Below are 19,934 nucleotides of genomic sequence, written 5' to 3'. Positions count from 1 at the left end.
TGCAAATAAATTCATTAAAAATCCTACAATGTGATTTTCTGGATTTCTTTTTCTAATTTTTCTCAAATTACAGGCCTCTCTCATCTTTTTAAGTGGGAGAACTTGCACAATTGGTGGCTGACTAAATACCTTTTTGCCCCACTGTATGTTGCACTACTTTACAGTACAAACAGTAACTATCCCTTAATTGGAAACTGACAGCTCTATTACACTACTGTTTTTTCACACAATGTGTAGCTGGGTTTACCTTAGTTTCTCTTTTGCACTACTAACAGTAGACTACATACAGTAACTATGCTAGTTTCCAGTGACTATCCTATTTTCCCCTGGAAACTTACATCTCAGCTCTATTACACTGCTGTCTTGTACAGTGTGTAGCTGAGGTTACTAGTTCTGTTTAACTTACAGTTATGACAGTACCTATCCTATTTTCCCCTGGAAACTTACATCTCGACTCTACTACACTGAGGGTTTCAGTATATACAGTTGAAGTCAGAAGTTTACATACACTTAGGTTGGAGTCATAAAAACTCGTTTTTCAACCACTCCACAAATTTCTTGTTAACAAACTATAATTTGGCAAGTCGGTTAGAACATCTACTTTGTGCATGACACAAGTAATTTTTCCAACAATTGTTTACTGTCAGATTATTTCACTTATAATTAAATGAATCGCAACTTCAGTGGGTCAGTTTACATACGCTAAGTTGACTGTGCCCTTAAACAGCTTGGAAAATTCCAGAAAATTATGTCATGGCTTTAGAAGCTTCTGATAAGCTAATTGACATCATTTGAGTCAATTGGAGGTGTACCTGTGGATGTATTTCAAGGCCTACCTTCAAACTCAGTGCCTCTTTGCTTGACATCATGGGAAAATCTAAAGAAATCAGCCAAGACCTCAGAAAAAAATTGTAGACCTCCACAAGTCTGGTTCATCCTTGGGAGCAATTTCCAAACGCCTGAAGGTACCATGTTCATCTGTACAAACAATAGTACGCAAGTATAAACACCATGGGACCACGTAGCCGTCATACCGCTCAGGAAGGAGACGCGTTCTGTCTCCTAGAGATGAACGTACTTTGGTGCGAAAAGTGCAAATCAATCCCAGAACAACAGCAAAGGACCTTGTGAAGATGCTGGAGGAAGCAGGTACAAAAGTATCTATATCCACAGTAAAACAAGTCTTATATCGACATAACCTGAAAGGCCGCTCAGCAAGGAAGAAGCCACTGCTCCAAAACCGCCATAAAAAAGCCAGACTACGGTTTGCAACTGCACATAGGGACAAAGATTGTCCTTTTTGGAGAAATGTCCTCTGGCCTGTTGAAACAAAAATAGAACTGTTTGGCCATAATGACCATCGTTATGTTTGGAGGAAAAAGGGGGAGGCTTGCAAGCCGAAAAACACCATCGCAGCCGTGAAGCACGGGGTGGCAGCATCATGTTGTAGGGGTGCTTTGCTGCAGGAGGTACTAGTGCACTTCACAAAATAGGTAGGAAAATTATGTGGATATATTGAAGCAACATCTCAAGACATCAGTCAGGAAGTTAAAGCTTGGTCGCAAATGGGTCTTCCAAATAGACAATGACCCCAAGCATACTTCCAAAGTTGTGGCAAAATAGCTTAAGGACAACAAAGTCAAGGTATTGGAGTGGCCATCACAAAGCCCTGACCTCAATCCTATAGAAAATGTGTGGGCAGAACTGAAAAAGTGTGTGCGAGCAAGGAGGCCTAAAAACCTGATTCAGTTACACCAACTCTGTCAGGAGAAATGGGCCAAATTTCACCCAACTTATTGTGGGAAGCTTGTGGAAGGCTACCTGAAACTTTTGACTCAAGTTAAACAATTTAAATGCAATGCTACCAAATACGAATTGAGTGTATGTAAACTTCTGACCCACTGGGAATGTGATGAAAGAAATAAAAGCTGAAATAAATCCTTCTCTCTCCTGTTATTCTGACATTTCACATTCTTAAAATAAAGTGGTGATCCTAACTGACCTAAAGACAGGGAAGTTTTATTAGGATTAAATGTCAGGAATTGTGAAAAACTGAGTTTAAATGTATTTAGCTAAGGTGTAGGTAAACTTTCAACTATAGCTGGGCTTACTATAGTTTTCTTACATTAGTTTACATACAGACAGTAGCTATCCTAGTTTCCCTTTGAAACTCACATAACAGCGAGATTACACTGCTGGTCTTACAGTTTGTAGCTGGGGTTGCCATACTATTTTGTTATAGTGCAGGGTATACTACCCATCTCTTCTTCCCACAGAGAGAAACTACCATTTCCAGTATGGCTTGTCGCCTTTAGAAATGTGAGGTGTCTCTGCCCACAGCCAGCGGACTGCGCCTAAGAATGGTGGCACTGCAGTCACCCTGAGGTGCTTGCCGCTGGCATTGGCAGCTTCTCACAGGTCCAAAGGCCAAACTGAGAGTGACAAGTGGAGTCCCCATGGGCATTGAATAAAAACCACCACTATAGTTCTGGCGCCTGAAATGTGTCAGGGTCTTCTAGTGGGTCTTCTAGTCAGGGTCTTCTAGTGGTGACTCACTAGTTGACTGAATGTTTCCGAATGACTTCAGATGAAGGAGTGTCAATCTACATCCAAAACCCTCATTCTGGCAATGGTTTCTGTATGACAGACACGTTAACCGGCCATTACAGTTGTCCACACACGCATCTCGCAGTTGCGGGTGTACTAGGGGCTTCCCCCAGTGTGTTGTGCCCGGCTAGGGAAAAGGACACTTTCACAGACACAGGCAATATAAAATCTTTATCAGTTTTCATTAACTATGGTGAGAGAGTTTTGGGCCAGGGCCTATCTGACCGGACTCTCACATTGCATGGTTGACACTATTACTGCAGCATTTCGGCTGGCCCGCCGGCCTTTGCCTTTTGTTGTGGTGGCACATTCTACTGGAGGAGTAACTGCCTTACCTGGACGATTGGATAGTCTACCCTATCCAGGGAACACGCCACAGCGAACACCAGCGCCCTCTTGAGCCACATTCGAGTTACGGGCCTCACCCTAAAGGAGGAGAAGAGTCACCTGACACGCTCACGGAAGGTGACCTATCTCGGGATGTCCATAGACTTGACTCTCATGAAGGCACGGCTCCCTCAGGTGAGAGTAACAAAATCCTATCCTATCTCAACCGTTTCCGGCTCGGACGAGCCATGTCGGTGTTAGATTGCCAACTGTTACTCTGTTAGTGTGGCTTCACTGTTGGTTCCACTGGGCATTCTCCGTCAGACCACTCCAGCCATGGTTCAATTCTGGCGGTCAAAACAACACAGACACTGTCAACTGTTGGTGCAAGTCTGAGGATCCTATCAAAGTGGCTATCCCGCTCCTTCCTGGTAAAGGAGGTGAGCCTGATCCGAGTCCACCATAGAGAGCTGGTGTGCACTGAAGCCTCTCTGACGGGTTGAGGTGCCATGTTCATTGGCAGCTGGCCACTGGATTCCCCCCATGGAGTGGTCATCACATCAATGTGCCGGAGCTCAGGGTGGTTCACATAGCTCTTCAACACTTCCAGCCCTACCTGGTAGGACAGTATTTCCTGATCCTTTGGCTCGGGAGCTCTTGCCGTGGGCCTAGACCCGCTTGACATCGCTGCGTGCAGCACATATCCCCGGGGTCCTGAACAAAGCAGCGGCATGCTCTCGGGAGACGGACCGCTGGGGGGGCCTAGAGTCTACACCCTCAGGTGGTGGTACAGCTTTAGGACAGGGTCAGGAGAGCACAGGTGGACCTGTTTGCATTTCAGGAGAACACTCATTGCCCCAGTTGGTTCTCGAAGTCGGACCCTATGGTACTGCGGCGGCAGCTATTTAAGGGGGACAGCCACAACACTACTAATCTGAGGATACTATTGTGTATGTTACCATGGAAGAGTTTTGAAATCTGTCACAGGGACATCAATGGGACATCCCAACTCTGACATCACCCCATTGAAGTAAAAATTTGAAACGGTTGAATCATCTTTTGTTTTGTCAGAGGAGAAAAATATGCACGATTAAAAACAATATGCTACGTATTGTTTTATCTATAACATGTCTTGCACAACATACATAATTTGTTTTGAACACTTTACACATTTATTTTGGGATCCACCCCGTAAACGTCATTATTTTGAGATCCACCCCCTAATAACGTGCGAGTGGAGAAGCACTATCTCATTTCAATCAACTGCATTCCATCCACTTTCACTCTCCTCGCCGACTCTCCTCAATTAACTTGGACCTTTTTCAAAAGGAGACGAGAGAGGACGGAGGAGAGAGGACACGTGAGGTGAGCAAATCTAATTCATAAAATGCCTATATCTTCAACAAAGCTAAAACAAATAGGCCAAGTGCAGTCAAAAACATGATTTACCTGTGTTTTACAGTGCATTCAGAAAGTATTCAGACCCCTTGACTTTTTCCACATTTTGTTATGTTACAGCCTTATTCTAAAAAAAAAATTTTTTTTTTAAATGTCCTCATCAATCTACACACAATACCCGATAATGACAAAGTGGTTCAAGATGTCCACCATTGTTCCTGTACCCAAGAAAGAAAAGGTAACCAAACTAAATTACTATTTTTCCGTAGCACTCACTTCTGTGATCATGATGTGCTTTGAGAGGCTTAAGGATCATATCACCTCTATCACACCTGACACCCATTACCCACTTCATTTTGCTTACCGCCCCAATAGATCAACAGACGATGCAATCGTCATCACACTGCACACTGCCCTATCCTTCCTTGACAAGAGGAATACCTACGTCAGAATGCTGTTCATTGACTATAGTTCAGCCTTCAACACCATAGTACCCTCCAAGCTCATCATTAAGCTCGGGGCCCTGGGTCTGAACCCCACCCTGTTTAACTGAGTCCTGGACTTCCTGACGGGTCGCCCCCAGGTGGTGAAGGTAGGAAACATCACTTCCACTTTGCTGATACTCAACACAGGGGCCCCACAAGGGTGCGTACTCAGCCCCCTCCTGTACTCCCTGTTCACCCATGACTACGTGGCCACGCACGCCTCCAACTAAATCATCAAGTTTTCAGACGACACAACAGTAGTAGGCCTGATTACCAACAATGACGAGACAGCCTACAGGGAGGAGGTGAGGGCCCTGGCAGAGTGGGACCAGGAAAATAACCTCTCTCTCAACGTCAACAAAATGAAGGAGCTGATTGTGGACTTCAGGAAACAGCAGAGGGAGCATGCTCCTATCCACATTGACGGGACCGCAGTGGAGAACGTGGAAAGCTTCAGGTACTAAATTGTTACCCAGAAAATATTTTATATTGAGATTAAAAACGGCTGCATTGGACCTTTAAAAATAACCTTTAAAAAGAAAACCAAATTTAAATGCAATTGACCCCGACACTAGTGCTCATGCATTTTACCTCGTCTTGCAAGTGACAAAATTATCTTGACTTTTAAGGCTGCATAATTTGTAATTGACAAGGAATGTAGTGTATGTGTAGTATACACCGCGTATTGCATCATCTGTGTCTGTGGGACTGAGTTGCACCTCTGGGGCTTGGCGCTAACAATTCATTTATGATGGCTTAGTGATAGAACCTACAGCCTGCATTCCATTGAATGATTAGTATCTGTGTGTTAAGGATTGCAAACCTGAGAAGCCAACCCTGTATAACAAGCAATAAATGAGCTAGTGACAGAAACCTGCCGCAATGTAAATCTTGCTATCTGTTGCTTGATAGCACAATGTATAATTCTATACATCTGTGGTTTGTCATGAACATTGAGGAGGATGTACTTTTCTATAAAGAGCTGTAACCTAACCCTGCTTATTTGGGCTCTCACCGATCACTTAAGGGTGGTCATTGACCAGCTTCATTATTGCAATTCTTAATCGATAATAACGTTTGATTGTTTAGATGAAATCTAAAAGTCTCTCTCCTTTGAATCAGAAATGTTCCACGACAATACACGCACACATACACAAACGCACACAGACACACATTTTATAGACATCGTTTTATTGTTATTGTGTCTTGGTTAACACGTTACATATCAACACATTCACTGGAGACGAAGGAGCCACAAAGTGGCTATTAACATGTAGCGTTATTTCATATTTGGTTCCCAAAACAATAAGATTGAATAGATTTACTTACAGTAAAATACAGTGTTTATTATGTTACTACACTATACAGTTTACAGCAAAAGTGGGTGACGAAGTATCCATTGCCAATTTCTTTAATCAAGAGTCAAAATACACATAATATAATATTAATAATATAATATATTCCATTTATCAGATATGTTTATCCAAAGCGACTTACAGTCATGTGTGCATACATTTGATGTATGTGTGGTCCCGGGAATCGAACCCACTATCGTGATGTTGCAAGCGCCAACCACATGCCTGATACAGACAAAACCAAAGGCCTGCACTGTAACGGTCATCTTGTGGTGAATGAGCGGACCAAGGCGCAGCGGGTGATGAATACATAATGAATATTTATTTAATAGACCAGACGAACACTGACACGAAAATATACTTGAAAATACAAAACAACAAAACAAACTAAACAGACCTGAACATGAGAACTTACAAATACACGAAGAACGCACGAACAGGTACAGACTACAAACAAACGCTACAGTCCCGTGTGGTACGAACATACATACAGACACGGAAGACAATCACCCACAAACAAACAGGGTGAAACAGCCTACCTATATATGATTCTCAATCAGAGGAAATGAATAACACCTGTCCCTGATTGAGAACCATATAAGGCTAACAGATAATAAACCTAAACATAGAAACACATAACAATGAATGCCCACCCCAACTCACGCCCTGACCAACTAAACACATACAAAAACAAGAGAAAACAGGTCAGGAACGTGACATAACCCCCCCCCCTCAAGGTGCGAACTCCGGGCGCACCAGCATAAAGTCTAGGGGAGGGTCTGGGTGGGCATCTGTCCACGGTGGCGGCTCAGGCTCTGGGCGTGGTCCCCACCCCACCATAGTCAATCCCCGCTTTTGTAGCCTCCTCCCAATGACCACCCTCCAATTTAACCCCACTGGATTAAGGGGCAGCACCGGACTAAGGGGCAGCACCGGAATGAGGGGAAGCTCCGGACTAAGGGGCAGCTCCGGACTGAGGGACGGCAGCTCCGGACTGAGGGACGGCAGCTCCGGACTGAGGGACGGATCTGGCTGCTCATGGCTGGCTGACGGCTCTGGCTGCTCATGGCTGGCTGACGGCTCTGGCTGCTCATGGCTGGCTGACGGCTCTGGCTGCTCATGGCTGGCTGAAGGCTCTGGCTGCACATGGCTGGCTGAAGGCTCTGGTGGCTCCTGTCTGGCGGAAGGCTCTGGCTGCTCCTGTCTGGCGGAAGGCTCTGGCTGCTCCTGTCTGGCGGAAGGCTCTAGCGGCTCCTGTCTGGCGGAAGGCTCTAGCGGCTCCTGTCTGGCGGAAGGCTCTAGCGGCTCCTGTCTGACGGGCAGCTCTAGCGGCTCCTGACTGACGGGCGGCTCTGAAGGCTCGGGACAGACGGGCGGCTTTGAAGGCTCGGGACAGACGGGCAGCTCTGACGGCTCGGGACAGACGGGCAGCTCTGACGGCTCGGGACAGAGGGGCAGCTCTGACGGCTCGGGACAGACGGGCAGCTCTGCGGCTCGGGACAGACGGGCAGCTCTGACGGTGCTTGGCAGACGGGCAGCTCTGACGGTGCTTGGCAGACGGGCAGCTCAGACGGCGGTGGGCAGACGGCAGACTCTGGCCGGCTGAGGCGCACTGTATGCCTGGTGCGTGGTGCCGGAACTGGAGGTACCGGGCTATGGACACGCACCTTCAGGCTAGTGCGGGGAGCAGCAACAGGACGCACAGGACTCTGGAGACGCACAGGAGGCTTGGTGCGTGGTGTAGGCACTGGTGGTAATGGGCTGGAGACACGCACCACAGGGCTAGTGCGTGGAGGAGGAACAGGGCTCTGGAGACGCACAGGAAGCCTGGTGCGTGGTGTAGGCACTGGTGGTACTGGGTTGGGGCGGGAAGGTGGCGCCGGAAATACCGGACCGTGCAGGCGTACTGGCTCCCTTGAGCACTGAGCCTGCCCAACCTTACCTGGTTGTATGCTCCCCTTCGCCTGACCAGTGCGGGGAGGTGGAATAACCCGCACCGGGCTATGTAGGCGAACCGGGGACACCATGCATAAGGCTGGTGCCATGTAAGCTAAGCCGGCCCGAGGAGACGCACTGGAGACCAGACGCGTTGAGCCGGCTTCATGGCACCTGGCTCAATACTCAATCTAGCCCGGCCGATACCTCACCGGGCTATGCACACGCTCTACTGCATAACACGGTGTCTGCCCGTACTCTCGCTCTCCACGGTAAGTACAGGGAGGGGAGTAGGCGCAGGTCTCCTACCTGACTTCGCCACACGCCCTTTTAGCCCTCCCAATAATTTTTTGGGGCTGACTCACAGGCTTCCTACCGCGTCGTCGTGCTGCCTCCATTCGCCGGTATCCCTCCTCGCACTGCGCCAGAGAATCCCAGGCGGGCTCCGGCATTCGCCCTGGGTCGATCGCCCACCTGTCGATCTCCTCCCACGTAGTGTAGCCCAGATCCTGCTCCCATTGCCATAAATCCTGTGTAGGTGGGTCTTGGTCCTTTTGTGGTGGGTGATTCTGTAATGGTCGTCTTGTGGTGAATGAGCGGACCAAGGCGCAGCGGGTGATGAATACATAATGAATATTTATTTAATAGACCAGACGAACACTGACACGAAAATATACTTGAAAATACAAAACAACAAAACAAACTAAACAGACCTGAACATGAGAACTTACAAATACACGAAGAACGCACGAACAGGTACAGACTACAAACAAACGCTACAGTTCCAAGTGGTACGAACATATATACAGACACGGAAGACAATCACCCACAAACAAACAGGGTGAAACAGCCTACCTATATATGATTCTCAATCAGAGGAAATGAATAACACCTGTCCCTGATTGAGAACCATATAAGGCTAACAGATAATAAACCTAAACATAGAAACACATAACAATGAATGCCCACCCCAACTCACGCCCTGACCAACTAAACACATACAAAAACAAGAGAAAACAGGTCAGGAACGTGACATGCACACACAGTTTCTGTATTTAAAAGGTCCCCCTTTACCTCTTTACTACCGGCCTCATTATGATGTTATAAAAATAAGATAACAACAATGCTGGCATAGGCAATTTTTTCTATTTTTTGAAAGTAAAGACCCTACAACTGTAATATTCTCTAATATTCTGTATGGCCATGGATACATAGGCTATTGCAGCTTTTTTTCTAGGAGACAACAAGGAAAGGGAAGTGACAGACTCCAGTGCCTCATCCCCAAATGAAAGGTAAAGTTCCAGGAACTGACTGAATGAAAGGATAGGTGCTTCACCTATGTGTTACTGGTATTTGAGAGTGGAATGATGTTCCACGTGCCATGCATCAGCCTTTCTGACAAGTTGCTGGTAAAACGTGCCAGTCCAAGTGTCATGCCATGCTCTGCTTCCTCCTAAGCTATTGTCTATTGTTGAGCAGAGATGCTGATGCTTGCATAGATAACCTGTCTGGTTGGAACTGGGCAGATACATTATTCAATGTATTATTCACATTCAATGTATAACAAGTTTATACATTATTTACTAAACTACATAGACCAGGAATAGCTTTAATCTATTTAAAAAAATATATGTATATATATTTATATTATCACATTCATATAAATGAATACCATATTGCTTGCTGATACACATTATGATGCTGTATTATTATTTAGTTATATGATATTATGACAAGTTACGGACAATAACAACTGTGTTTGTGTGTGTGTGTGTAATTGCATGCACACACACAGGTAATAGCAGCCAAAAACAGATTTAATATCAACTACATGTGATTCATCATCCCATCCTATTCACAGCAACAGGTTCTCGACACTGTCAATGTTGCTACTGTGCTTCTTCAGTACCACAAACACCTAGCAGGTATTAACTAACACTCTCTGAAGTTATCTTGCCAGCTAGGTGTAAGGTAGAATTAATTCACATTTTGCAAGTTCGTAGTAGGCTACTTGGTATGCCTACAATCAATGGATAAGTAAATGTAAGCCTGGTGCCTACCCATGACCAAACCATTTAACTTGATAAATTACTATCCACTGTTTCTTTTGTAATTGATTGTTGTGGTTGATGGACTGGACGGATGAATTGACCAAGAAAAAAAAATCTATTGAAAGCGACAAGACCTTTATTCGCTTTAGCCCACAGCCCACAGCCAGGTAAAAAGCACCACAGTGACGATATAGTTGCATAAGTGCCTACCGACTCCGCCTCTTCTCCTAAAGTATAAATTGTACTAAACTAGTCGAGCAGATAGAGATCAAAGCAAGAGGCTTGCGAGAAAGAGTAGATTATCAACTCAAAATAAGATTAGAATAAACTCAGACATGGGAGACCAGATGCGCTATGCCACTAGTGCCCAGATTATTGGAGTGATATATAGAGAGGCATTTCAAGTCAAGGTAAACCACTATAGAAATGAATAAGCGTAGAGTGTGTGCGTCTATTCCATTTTTGTGTATATAAATTGATCAATTTAAACATTTTTCCTTATATTTGTATCTGTTAAATTTTTATTAAGTATTCTAAAATAATATCATTTCAAATTTTCTACAGATGTTTATGATCTCCATACTGTGGTCTGATGAGACTGAAGTAATTGTCTACAGATCATTCCTAGATTTGAAGGAGTTTCATGTAAGTTTTAAATTGAACCTGTACATCAATAAAGGTGCGTCAGTTAGCCTAGAGGTTAAGGGGGTTGGGCCAGTAGGTGAAAAATATGTCGATATGCCCTTGAGCAGGTACTCAACCCTAATTGTTCCTGTAAATTGTTCTGGATAAGAGTGTCTGCTAAATGACAAAAAAATATATATATTAAAAGTGATTGATACATCTTTATCAGAGGATATGTGATATCCCTCCTCTTATTTCAACAGAGACAATTGAAGAAGAGGTTTTTCCTTGAGAATCCTTTCCGCAAGAGAGACAGAGTGATTCCTAAATTCAGAGGTAAGTCAACAACCTCAGTCTCATCTTTGCCTCACAATCTACTCCCAAACTATTTCAACTCTGCTTCGTCACTTTGCTATCTCACTTCCTCATCACATTCATGTTCTTCTTCCTACCTCAATGAAAAAGTGAAACCTCAACAATTAAAAAAGAGGGAATACATTTTTCTTTCTTTCACTGCGAATACTGAGTTCGGACCTTACTAATTGTTGTCTTCTCTCAGCCACAGCTATGAGGAGAAAGATCCAGGAGAAGGGTCCTAGTTGGTTGATGCGTCGGATGAACTTACTGGAGAACTACTGCAGCGACCTGCTCAGGTGTGACCCCTCCGTGACCCGCAGTTCAGAGGTCACTCGGTTCTTCATGCCCAAAGACCACGACCTGCAGGCAGACTTCACCAAGAACAGGTAAACACATACAAACATTCCTCGTTTCAGCCTCTTTTTTTTGTTTCAGCCTTCTTATTTCACTACACTAATAATTAAATTGTAGATTAACGTACCGGATGAAAGCATCTACTTACTAGATGGCAACAATCTTTTATGAGCCTAGCACTCTGTTCTTCTCATGTAAACTTAAAGAAAACGTCCAGCAGCTATGTTACTGTCAGCATTTGTCTCCTCTCCACAGTGTCATGATGCTGCCATCGAAGGAGGGGGTGGGGAACATGAGCGGGCAGCGTCTGAGCGTGGGCAATAGGACACACACCTTTATTAGCCAGTCTTACCGCTGTGTGGGGCCCTACAACACCAAGGACACTAAGAACAGGCCCTTTAAAGTGGCCTTGGATGAGAGGCTGGACGTGCTCATCAAAGACCCGGCAGGTTAGAGTCCTCTTTAATATAGTTTACTTTTATTTACCTGTATTTAAACGTAGGTTAGCCCACATGTAATTTCTCCTTACACTGTTAACCTGGGATAGGCTCCACTTTCAAGCTTTGTGTGGAGAAGCATGGAAATTAAGACTTCCTCTGTCTCGATCTGTGTGTGTTCATTCAGGCTGGTGGCTGGTGGAGAACGAGGATAAACGGTTGGCCTGGTTCCCTGCTCCCTACCTGGAGATGTGTGAGGCAGAGGAGGATGAAGATGAAATGGATGGAATTCCCTTGGGGGGTGAGATACTTCTTACTGTATATTAATGCATATCCTTTCCACAGTCCAAACTTGATCACAGTAGATGTTGTGAGTTTGTTTAATATACTAGGCCTACAATGGATTGCAGTTGGCGCATGGTGAAACCATAGTAGTTTGAACATTCCACAGCCAGCCAAACACCAGGGGGCAGTCCTGAGCTAGATAAATCACCCTCATCCCAACATAGTAGAGAATGACAGACTGAGATTGTATTACAGATTACAATATTGCGTTACAAGATGTTCTGTCATGGTTTTGAGATTTGTCAAGATCCACTATCTACAGTGCCATCAGAATATTTTCACACCCTTGACTTATTTTGTTCTCTTTGGGGTGGTAGGTATCCTAGTGGTTAGAGTGTTGGGTCAGTAACAGAAAGGTTGCTGGATCAAATCCCTGAGCTGACAAGGTGAAAGTCTGTCCTTCTGCCCCTGAACAAGGCAGTTAACCCACTGTAGGCTGTCATTGTAAATAAGAATTTGTTCTTAACTGACCTGCCTAGTTAAATAAAAAAATACAACGTGGATTAAATAGATTTGTCACCCATTTACACACAGTACCCCATACTGACAAAGTGAAAACATATACAGTATCAGTCAAAAGCTTGGAGACACCTACTCATTCAAGGGTTTTTCTTTATTTTTACTATTTTCTACATTGTAGAATAATAGTGAAGACATCAAAACTATGAAATAACACAATCATGTAGTAACCAAAAAAGGTTTAAACAAATCCAAATATATTTTACATTTGAGATTCTTCAAAGAAAACACCCTTTGATTTGATGACAGCTTTGCACACTTTTGGCATTCTCTCAACCAGCTTCATGAGGTAGTCACCTGGAATGCATTTCAATTGACAGGTGTGCCTTGTTAAAAGTTCATTTGTGGCATTTCTTTCCTTCTTAATGCATTTGAGCCAATCAGTTGTGTTGTGACAAGGTAGGTTTGGTATACAGAAGATAGCCCTATTTGGTAAAAGTCCAAGTCCATATTATGACAAGAACAGCTCAAATAAGCAAAGAGAAACAACAGTCCATCATTACTTTAAGACATGAAGGTCAGTCAATCTGGAAAACTTTAAGAACTTTTAAAGTTTATTCAATTGCAGTCGCAAAAACCATCAAGAGCTATGATGAAATTGGCTCTCATGATGACTGCCACAGGAAAGGAAGACCCAGAGTTACCTCTGCTGCAGAGGATACATTCATTAGAGTTAACTGCACCTCAGATTGTAGCCCAAATAAATGCTTCACAGAGGTCAAGTAACAGACACATCTCAACTGTTCAGAGGAGAGTGCATGAATCAGGCCTCCATGGTCAAATTGCTGCAAAGAAACCACCACTAAAGGACACCGTTGGTCAATTTCTTCAACAGATGATCAGGTCTATATAGTTATCAAACGTATATATATTGGTAGTAGAAAGGAAACACAGACTCTTTGTTCAAGTATTAAAATTCTCATTTAGTAATACAATTGTAGGTAGAAGTTGTTACAGAGTACAGTATATGATAGCTCTCCCCAGGTTCTGCAAAGTGTCTAAGACATCCTGTAACTCATAAAGCCTCCCCTGTTCCCCTTGCATGACTTTCCCTGGCAACAACATTTTAATTAATCTAACCTCCCCTGACAGCAGCAATCATCTTGTCAGCAATTGAAAGCTCAGAAGTGGGTTTGACCGAAACTTGACCTTTCATCACAAGAACAAGGTGAACGAGTCCAAGCATCTTCTGACAGGTGGCTGTTTTCATCAGCCCTGCGGCAGCCTTGTGTTCTCAGAAAACCAGTCGTGTTTCTAAGAACCTCAGAAAGCCACGGTGGGGCCCAGACAGGAGGAGTATGAGCGTAGGCGGTAGTGTCTGAAGTGATAGTGTCTGAAGGGCACAACACTCAAAACAGGTGTTAACACACACACAGAGGTCTCCTAAAAGGAGACCTTGCAGTTTATCACAACACAATTAATTAACCCTTTAAAAGGTATGAGGCCTTGGTTTAACCCCTTCAACACCAATAGGAAGAAGAGATTTGCTTGGGCCAAGAAACATGAGCAATGGACATTAGACCAGTGGAAATCTGTCCTTAGGTCTGATGAGTCAAAATATGAGATTTTTGGTTCCAACTCCCGTGTCTTTTGAGACAGAGTAGGTGAACGGATGATCTCCGCATGTGTGGTTCCTACCGTGAAGCATGGAGGAGGAGGTGTGATGGTGTGGGGGTGCTTTGCTGGTGACACTGTCAGTGATTTATTTAGAATTCAAGGCACACTTAACGAGCATTGCTACCACAGCATTCTGCAGCGATACGCCATCCCATCTGGTTTGCGCTTAGTGACAATGACCCAACATACCTCCAAAATGTGTAAGGACTATTTGACCAAGAAGGAGAGTAATGGAGTGTTGCATCAGATGACCTGGCCTTCACAATCACCCGATCTTAACTCAAATGAGATGGTTTGGGATGAGTTGGACTGCAGAGAGAAGGAAAAGCAGCCAACAAGTGCTCAGCATATGTGGGAACTCCTTCAAGACTGTTGAAAAGCATTCCAGGTGAAGCTGGTTGAGAGAATGCCAAGAATGTGCAAAGCTGTCATCAAGGCAAAGGGTGGCTACTTTGAATAATCTAAAATATAAACACTTTTTTGGTTACTACATGATTCCATATGTGTTATTTCATAGTTTTGATGTCTTCACTATTATTCTACAATGTATAAAATAGTAAAAAAATAAAGAAGAACTCTTGAATTAGAAGGTGTGTCCAAACTTTTGATTGGCACTGTATATATTTTTTTTGCTTGCACATTTATTCAAAATGAAATATAGAAATATCTTATTTACGTAAGTATTCACACCCCTGAGACATTACTTTGTAGAAGCACCTTTGGTGGTGATTATAGCTGCGAGTCTTTCTTGGTAAGTCTCTAAGAGCTTTCCACTTTTATTCTGAAAAACTTATTTGAAAAAAGTAAAGGGTTGTGAATACTTCTAAAGGCACTGTATACATTCCCAGAAGGACTACTGCTGATGCTGTTGTAGAACGGAATCTCTGTTGTTGTTTTAACAAGCTTCCTGGTTTGTCCCTCAGGAACTCTCTACTGTGCTGTGAGGAGTTACTCCACTAACAACAATGACGAGGTGCCTGTTCCTATTGGCTCTGTGGTAGAGGTGCTGAGGAAATCAGATGACGGATGGTGGCTCATCAGGTATGTCAACATGTAACCTGACTATCAGTCTGCCTGTCTGCCTCTCAGAATGCTACACAGACAAAGCAACCAAAACTGCATTTACTTGTCTGGTCTGTGATACAAGACAACGCAACCAATGTACAACCTCTCATTGTCTTGGCTACAATAGTGTGACAGCAAGTATGTGGGAGGAACTTTTGAATGCATTGTCACTCCAAACATGATTATAGTTTATGTGAACAGGGAGCACCTACTTGGCTGGCCACCAAAAGTTAATACCTGAAATAAAATGTCATAGACATCCCGTGGTTTTCTTAGTGTTATTTGGTAACGAACAACAGTGAAGAGAGTAGGGATGACCAATCACCTGTTAGTGGTTCCTTTTGACAAATGATGATTGATGGTGACGAACGGCACCACTTCAATATTCTGTTAAGCAAAGACCTGAAAGTCATGACCTCAAGATGTCCTGTAAAAAAACTAACTATTTGAACTCTGAGTGATGCAGCTCTTTTCTCTCCAGGTATAATGGCAGGATGGGCTATGTTCCCTCCATGTACCTGCAGCCCTACAACAACCCACGTGCTGGCCTCCACACCCTGCAGAGGAAGCTGCACAGCTCCTCTCTCAATCTTGCAACCCACATGAACAGCTCTACTCTCAACCTGGCATTAAGTGGTGGAAGCCAATCTAGCAACCGCTACCCAGCCACCCTGAATGAGGAGACAGAGCTTAAGGAGCATACTACCCAGCCCAGGGGTAATCCGTACCGGGCTCCCCATCTCCAAAAGACGCGCTCTCTGGAGATCCTGTCTGAGACCCGTCTCGGCATGGCCGTCCCTCCATCCCAAAGAGAGAGAGAAGGCCTGGAGTCAAACCCGAATCCGGCAATCCGCAAGAGCACCATCAGCGGGGCAGAGGCCTCCATCTCTGACTTCAGCTCGTCAGGCATTGAGTCTCTGGACCGGAGTGTCAGGGCGTATTCCTCCAGTGAGGAGGACCCCCTAAGCCCCGCACACAGCCCCAAGTCCTCACCCGAGCCATGGGAGAGGAATAGTGTCCGCAGCCGCCCAGATGAGAGCCTCTCCTCCAGCTCCAGGCCTGAGGCTGGGTCCTGTAAGATGCCCACCGCTGTCCCCAGGGTGCCCACGCGACCCAGAGCCCATGAGATCCTGACTCGGTGTACCACCATGACCCGCAAGGCTGCCCTGGCCTCCAGGGGGGAGTTCTCCCTGCAGAACCCCATCCAAACCCTCTAGAAAGGTTGGCAGCAGTGGTAGGGGTAGTAGGACAAAGGGTCATGGGGAGCCGTGGGGGTTTTGGGGTTAGGTGTAGCGCAATACTTTGAGTATGGCTCATGAGACTATGGTTAAATTAGCATAAGAATGCCTATGCTGTATGCTACACTAACTATGACTCCATCCAACCCTTTTTATGCGAGTAATGTACCTGTCAAATAAAAAACTCTCGACAGGCCTTTTATCCATAATCAGAGTTAAGATGGGAAGGAAACACATTGTACTTCTGTTTTTTATTCAGTAACTTAAAAGTTATGTGACAAGGTACTTTTTCAAATGTGTACAGTCTCATACGCTTTAGATCTACCCCTTTATAGTTGACCAATGACTGATTTGTTTGTAGTTGACCAATGACTGGTGTGTTTGTTGTTGACCAATGACTGGTTTGTTTGTTGTAGCCTACATCTCATTCTTCTATTGGATTCTGAAGTCACTGTTATTCCATACTGGAATTTTACTCTAACTATTTACCATTACTGTCTGTATGCCTTATATGCATGTCTAACTAATATAGTGTGCATTAAACAATATCCTATACACTGAATTCAATGTATTCATCTTCTCTCTTTCCAAGTCGTATTTTCTACTGTGGTCACGTGTTTCTTTACGTTTATATTGTCAGCTCAGAATCCACTACCTCGCAAGCAAACTGAACATCTTATTAAAAACATCCCTCCAACACACACAAACACAATCCACCAGTTGCCTGCGAAGACATCAGGTGAACAGATACCCGTGGTATTTAAGAAAACACTAGAAGTGATTGAGGAGCTGAGATTATGATTCAAATGGTTCATTACACTGTTTTTCTTGTTAATTTTATCTTTCTAAATGAGTTCAATTCCATTCATTTCAAAGGCGAGGTGACTTAAACTGTAAAATGAATGAAGTGAAGAAAAAGCATTGTGTAAAAGCATTCGTGGGGATTGCCTTGACACTATTAGACGTTGTAATCTGAAATTGTCGATTTTCTTCTGATTGAGGTGAGAATAACAGCATGTTATGTAACTTGGTTTCTTCTGTTCTCTTACAGTCAGTTAGAAAGACTGATGAACGAACATTGTAAAATAAAACTCTTGTCACTCTGTCATTGCCTTGCCGTGGACACTGTTAGATGATAAAGTAGTTTCTCAAGTTGTTGCTGTTGGCAGCAATTTCTCTGTGTATGTCGACAAAAGGCCTTTGTTGACATGACTCATGCTACGGACAAAGGGATTCACTTCTTATCACATCTTAAAAATAACTTAACCGTATCATATTCAATATCAATCTTTATGGACAATATATGTTTTGCTTTTCGTGACAAGAAAAAGAAGACAGCACTTTATGGCCCATTTACTAGTTAAATAAACAAGGTATTCTGATAGTTTCCTTCTGAGAAAATTAATAGTGGACTCTGCATCTAGATTAAATCTGTCAATCAAACAATAAAGGAAATATATAAAAGAGAAGAATGTGGAGTTTCCAAATCATTACATGAATTGAGGTTCTCTGATTTCATCTATAACTTCCACTATTACTTCTGGACTTGTACACATTAAAACTTGAAACTTGAAACTAAAGAAAACCAACAGTGTACTTTTAGGAGTGGCATTTACAGTCAGGAACAAAGTGTTAATTGTGTTGACATTATGACTTTTATCCAAACACAAGCGGGAAGGACACGCTGGGTAGAGTAGCTGAACTGGCTGCCCCCCATTCTTGCTTATTACACACAAGTGTTGCTAAAAGAGTGACGGCTTATTGGGAAAATGAGTTAATATTCATGAAAAGTCAAAGCAAAGACAAGGGAATGTGCCTAGTGGGAATTGCTTAGGGATCAATGATTTACTGGTGGGAATGCTTTTAAGAGAAGGTTAATACTGTAAGAAAGGTAATAAAGACTTTTGTTTACACAAAAAAAGCATTGGTAGATTATTCAATTGACCTTTAAATCACTGAAAATACAGACATTGCTGATATAATAAAAAACTTTCCCATGTCTCCAATTTACAGGATGCCTGTAACATTTTGCCAGTAAGTCAGATCAATGTAATGTACTCAACGCAAGCCGCAAGTTGGCACAAATTCAATTAAAACAAAAGGAGGAAAGCTTCAGAAATGTGACTCACAAACGTATGTTTCATGATTAACGACTCATGGTGTAATTGTAATAACATACAGGAACTCAAGGCGTTTTGTTCACCTGACCTAGAATACATCACAATCAAATGCCGACTGTGTTATCTCCCAAATTAAATGTATTCGGTTATTGTCACAGCACCGTATGTCCCCCCTCAAGCCGAATCCACGACAGCCCTCAAGGAACTTCACTGGACTTTATGCAAACTAGAAACCATATATCCTGAGGCTGCAGTTATTGTAGCTGGGGATTTTTTACAAAGCAAATTTGAGGAAAAGGATACCTAAATTCTATCAGCATATCGACTGTAGTACTCGCGCTGGAAAAACACTCGATCATTGTTATTCCAACTTCCGGGATGCATACAAGGCCCTCCCCCGCCCTCCTATTTGCAAATCTGACCATGACTCCATTTTGCTCCTCCCTTCCTATAAGCAGAAACTCAAACAGGAAGTACCCGTGCTAAGGACTATTCAACGCTGGTCTGACCAATCGGAATCCACACTTCAAGATTGTTTTGATCACGCGGACTGGGATATGTAGCTTCCGAGAATATTATTGACGTGTGCACTGAGACGGTTACTGATTTCATCAAGAAGGGAGATGTTGTACCCACTGTGACTATTAAAACCTACCCTAACCAGAAACTGTGGATAGATGGTACATTTGCGCAAAACTGAAGGGCGAACCACCGCATTTAACCATGGCAAGGTGACTGGGAATATGGAAGAATACAAACAGAATAGTCATTCCCTCCAAAAGGCAATCAAACAAGCAAAATGTCAACATAGAGACAAGTGGAATCGCAATTCAATGGCTCAGACACGAGACGTATGTGGCAGGGTCTAAAGACAATCACGGACTACAAAAGGAAAACCAGCCAAACCGGACACCGACGTCTTGCTTCCGGACAAGCTAACCAAGTTCTTTGCCCGCTTTGAAGATAACCCAGTGCCACCGATGTGGCCAGCTACCAAGGACTGTGGGCTCTCCTTCTCCGTGGCCGACGTGAGTAAGACATTTAAAAGTGTAAATCCTCGCAAAGCTGCCGGCCCAGACGGCATCTCTAGCCGCGTCCTC

At 43.8% G+C, this 19,934-nt stretch overlaps 1 protein-coding gene across 2 annotated transcripts in view; it reads left to right on the top strand.

Moving 5' to 3' along the window:
* LOC139571349 (NADPH oxidase organizer 1-like) overlaps positions 1-17,500 on the top strand; it is a 48,383-nt gene extending 30,883 nt beyond the window's left edge. The window contains exons 1-7 of one of the 2 annotated variants that reach the window (XM_071394145.1): positions 8,261-10,803; positions 11,046-11,118; positions 11,342-11,525; positions 11,749-11,942; positions 12,118-12,231; positions 15,335-15,452; positions 15,958-17,500. In XM_071394145.1, the coding sequence (XP_071250246.1) occupies positions 10,723-10,803; positions 11,046-11,118; positions 11,342-11,525; positions 11,749-11,942; positions 12,118-12,231; positions 15,335-15,452; positions 15,958-16,693 (1,500 nt within the window). In that variant the 5' untranslated portion in view covers positions 8,261-10,722 and the 3' untranslated portion in view covers positions 16,694-17,500. Of the gene's footprint in view, positions 1-8,260; positions 10,804-11,045; positions 11,119-11,341; positions 11,526-11,748; positions 11,943-12,117; positions 12,232-15,334; positions 15,453-15,957 lie in introns of those variants that run through there. The other variant, XM_071394146.1, reaches the window with a different exon arrangement.
* Positions 17,501-19,934: the final 2,434 nt, after the last annotated feature.

Source organism: Salvelinus alpinus, chromosome 3 (genome assembly GCF_045679555.1).
Source record: "Salvelinus alpinus chromosome 3, SLU_Salpinus.1, whole genome shotgun sequence".
Lineage (NCBI taxonomy): Eukaryota > Metazoa > Chordata > Actinopteri > Salmoniformes > Salmonidae > Salvelinus > Salvelinus alpinus.
The sequence above is the reverse complement of the archived record's forward strand: the minus strand, read 5'-3'. Positions and strand labels throughout refer to the sequence as shown.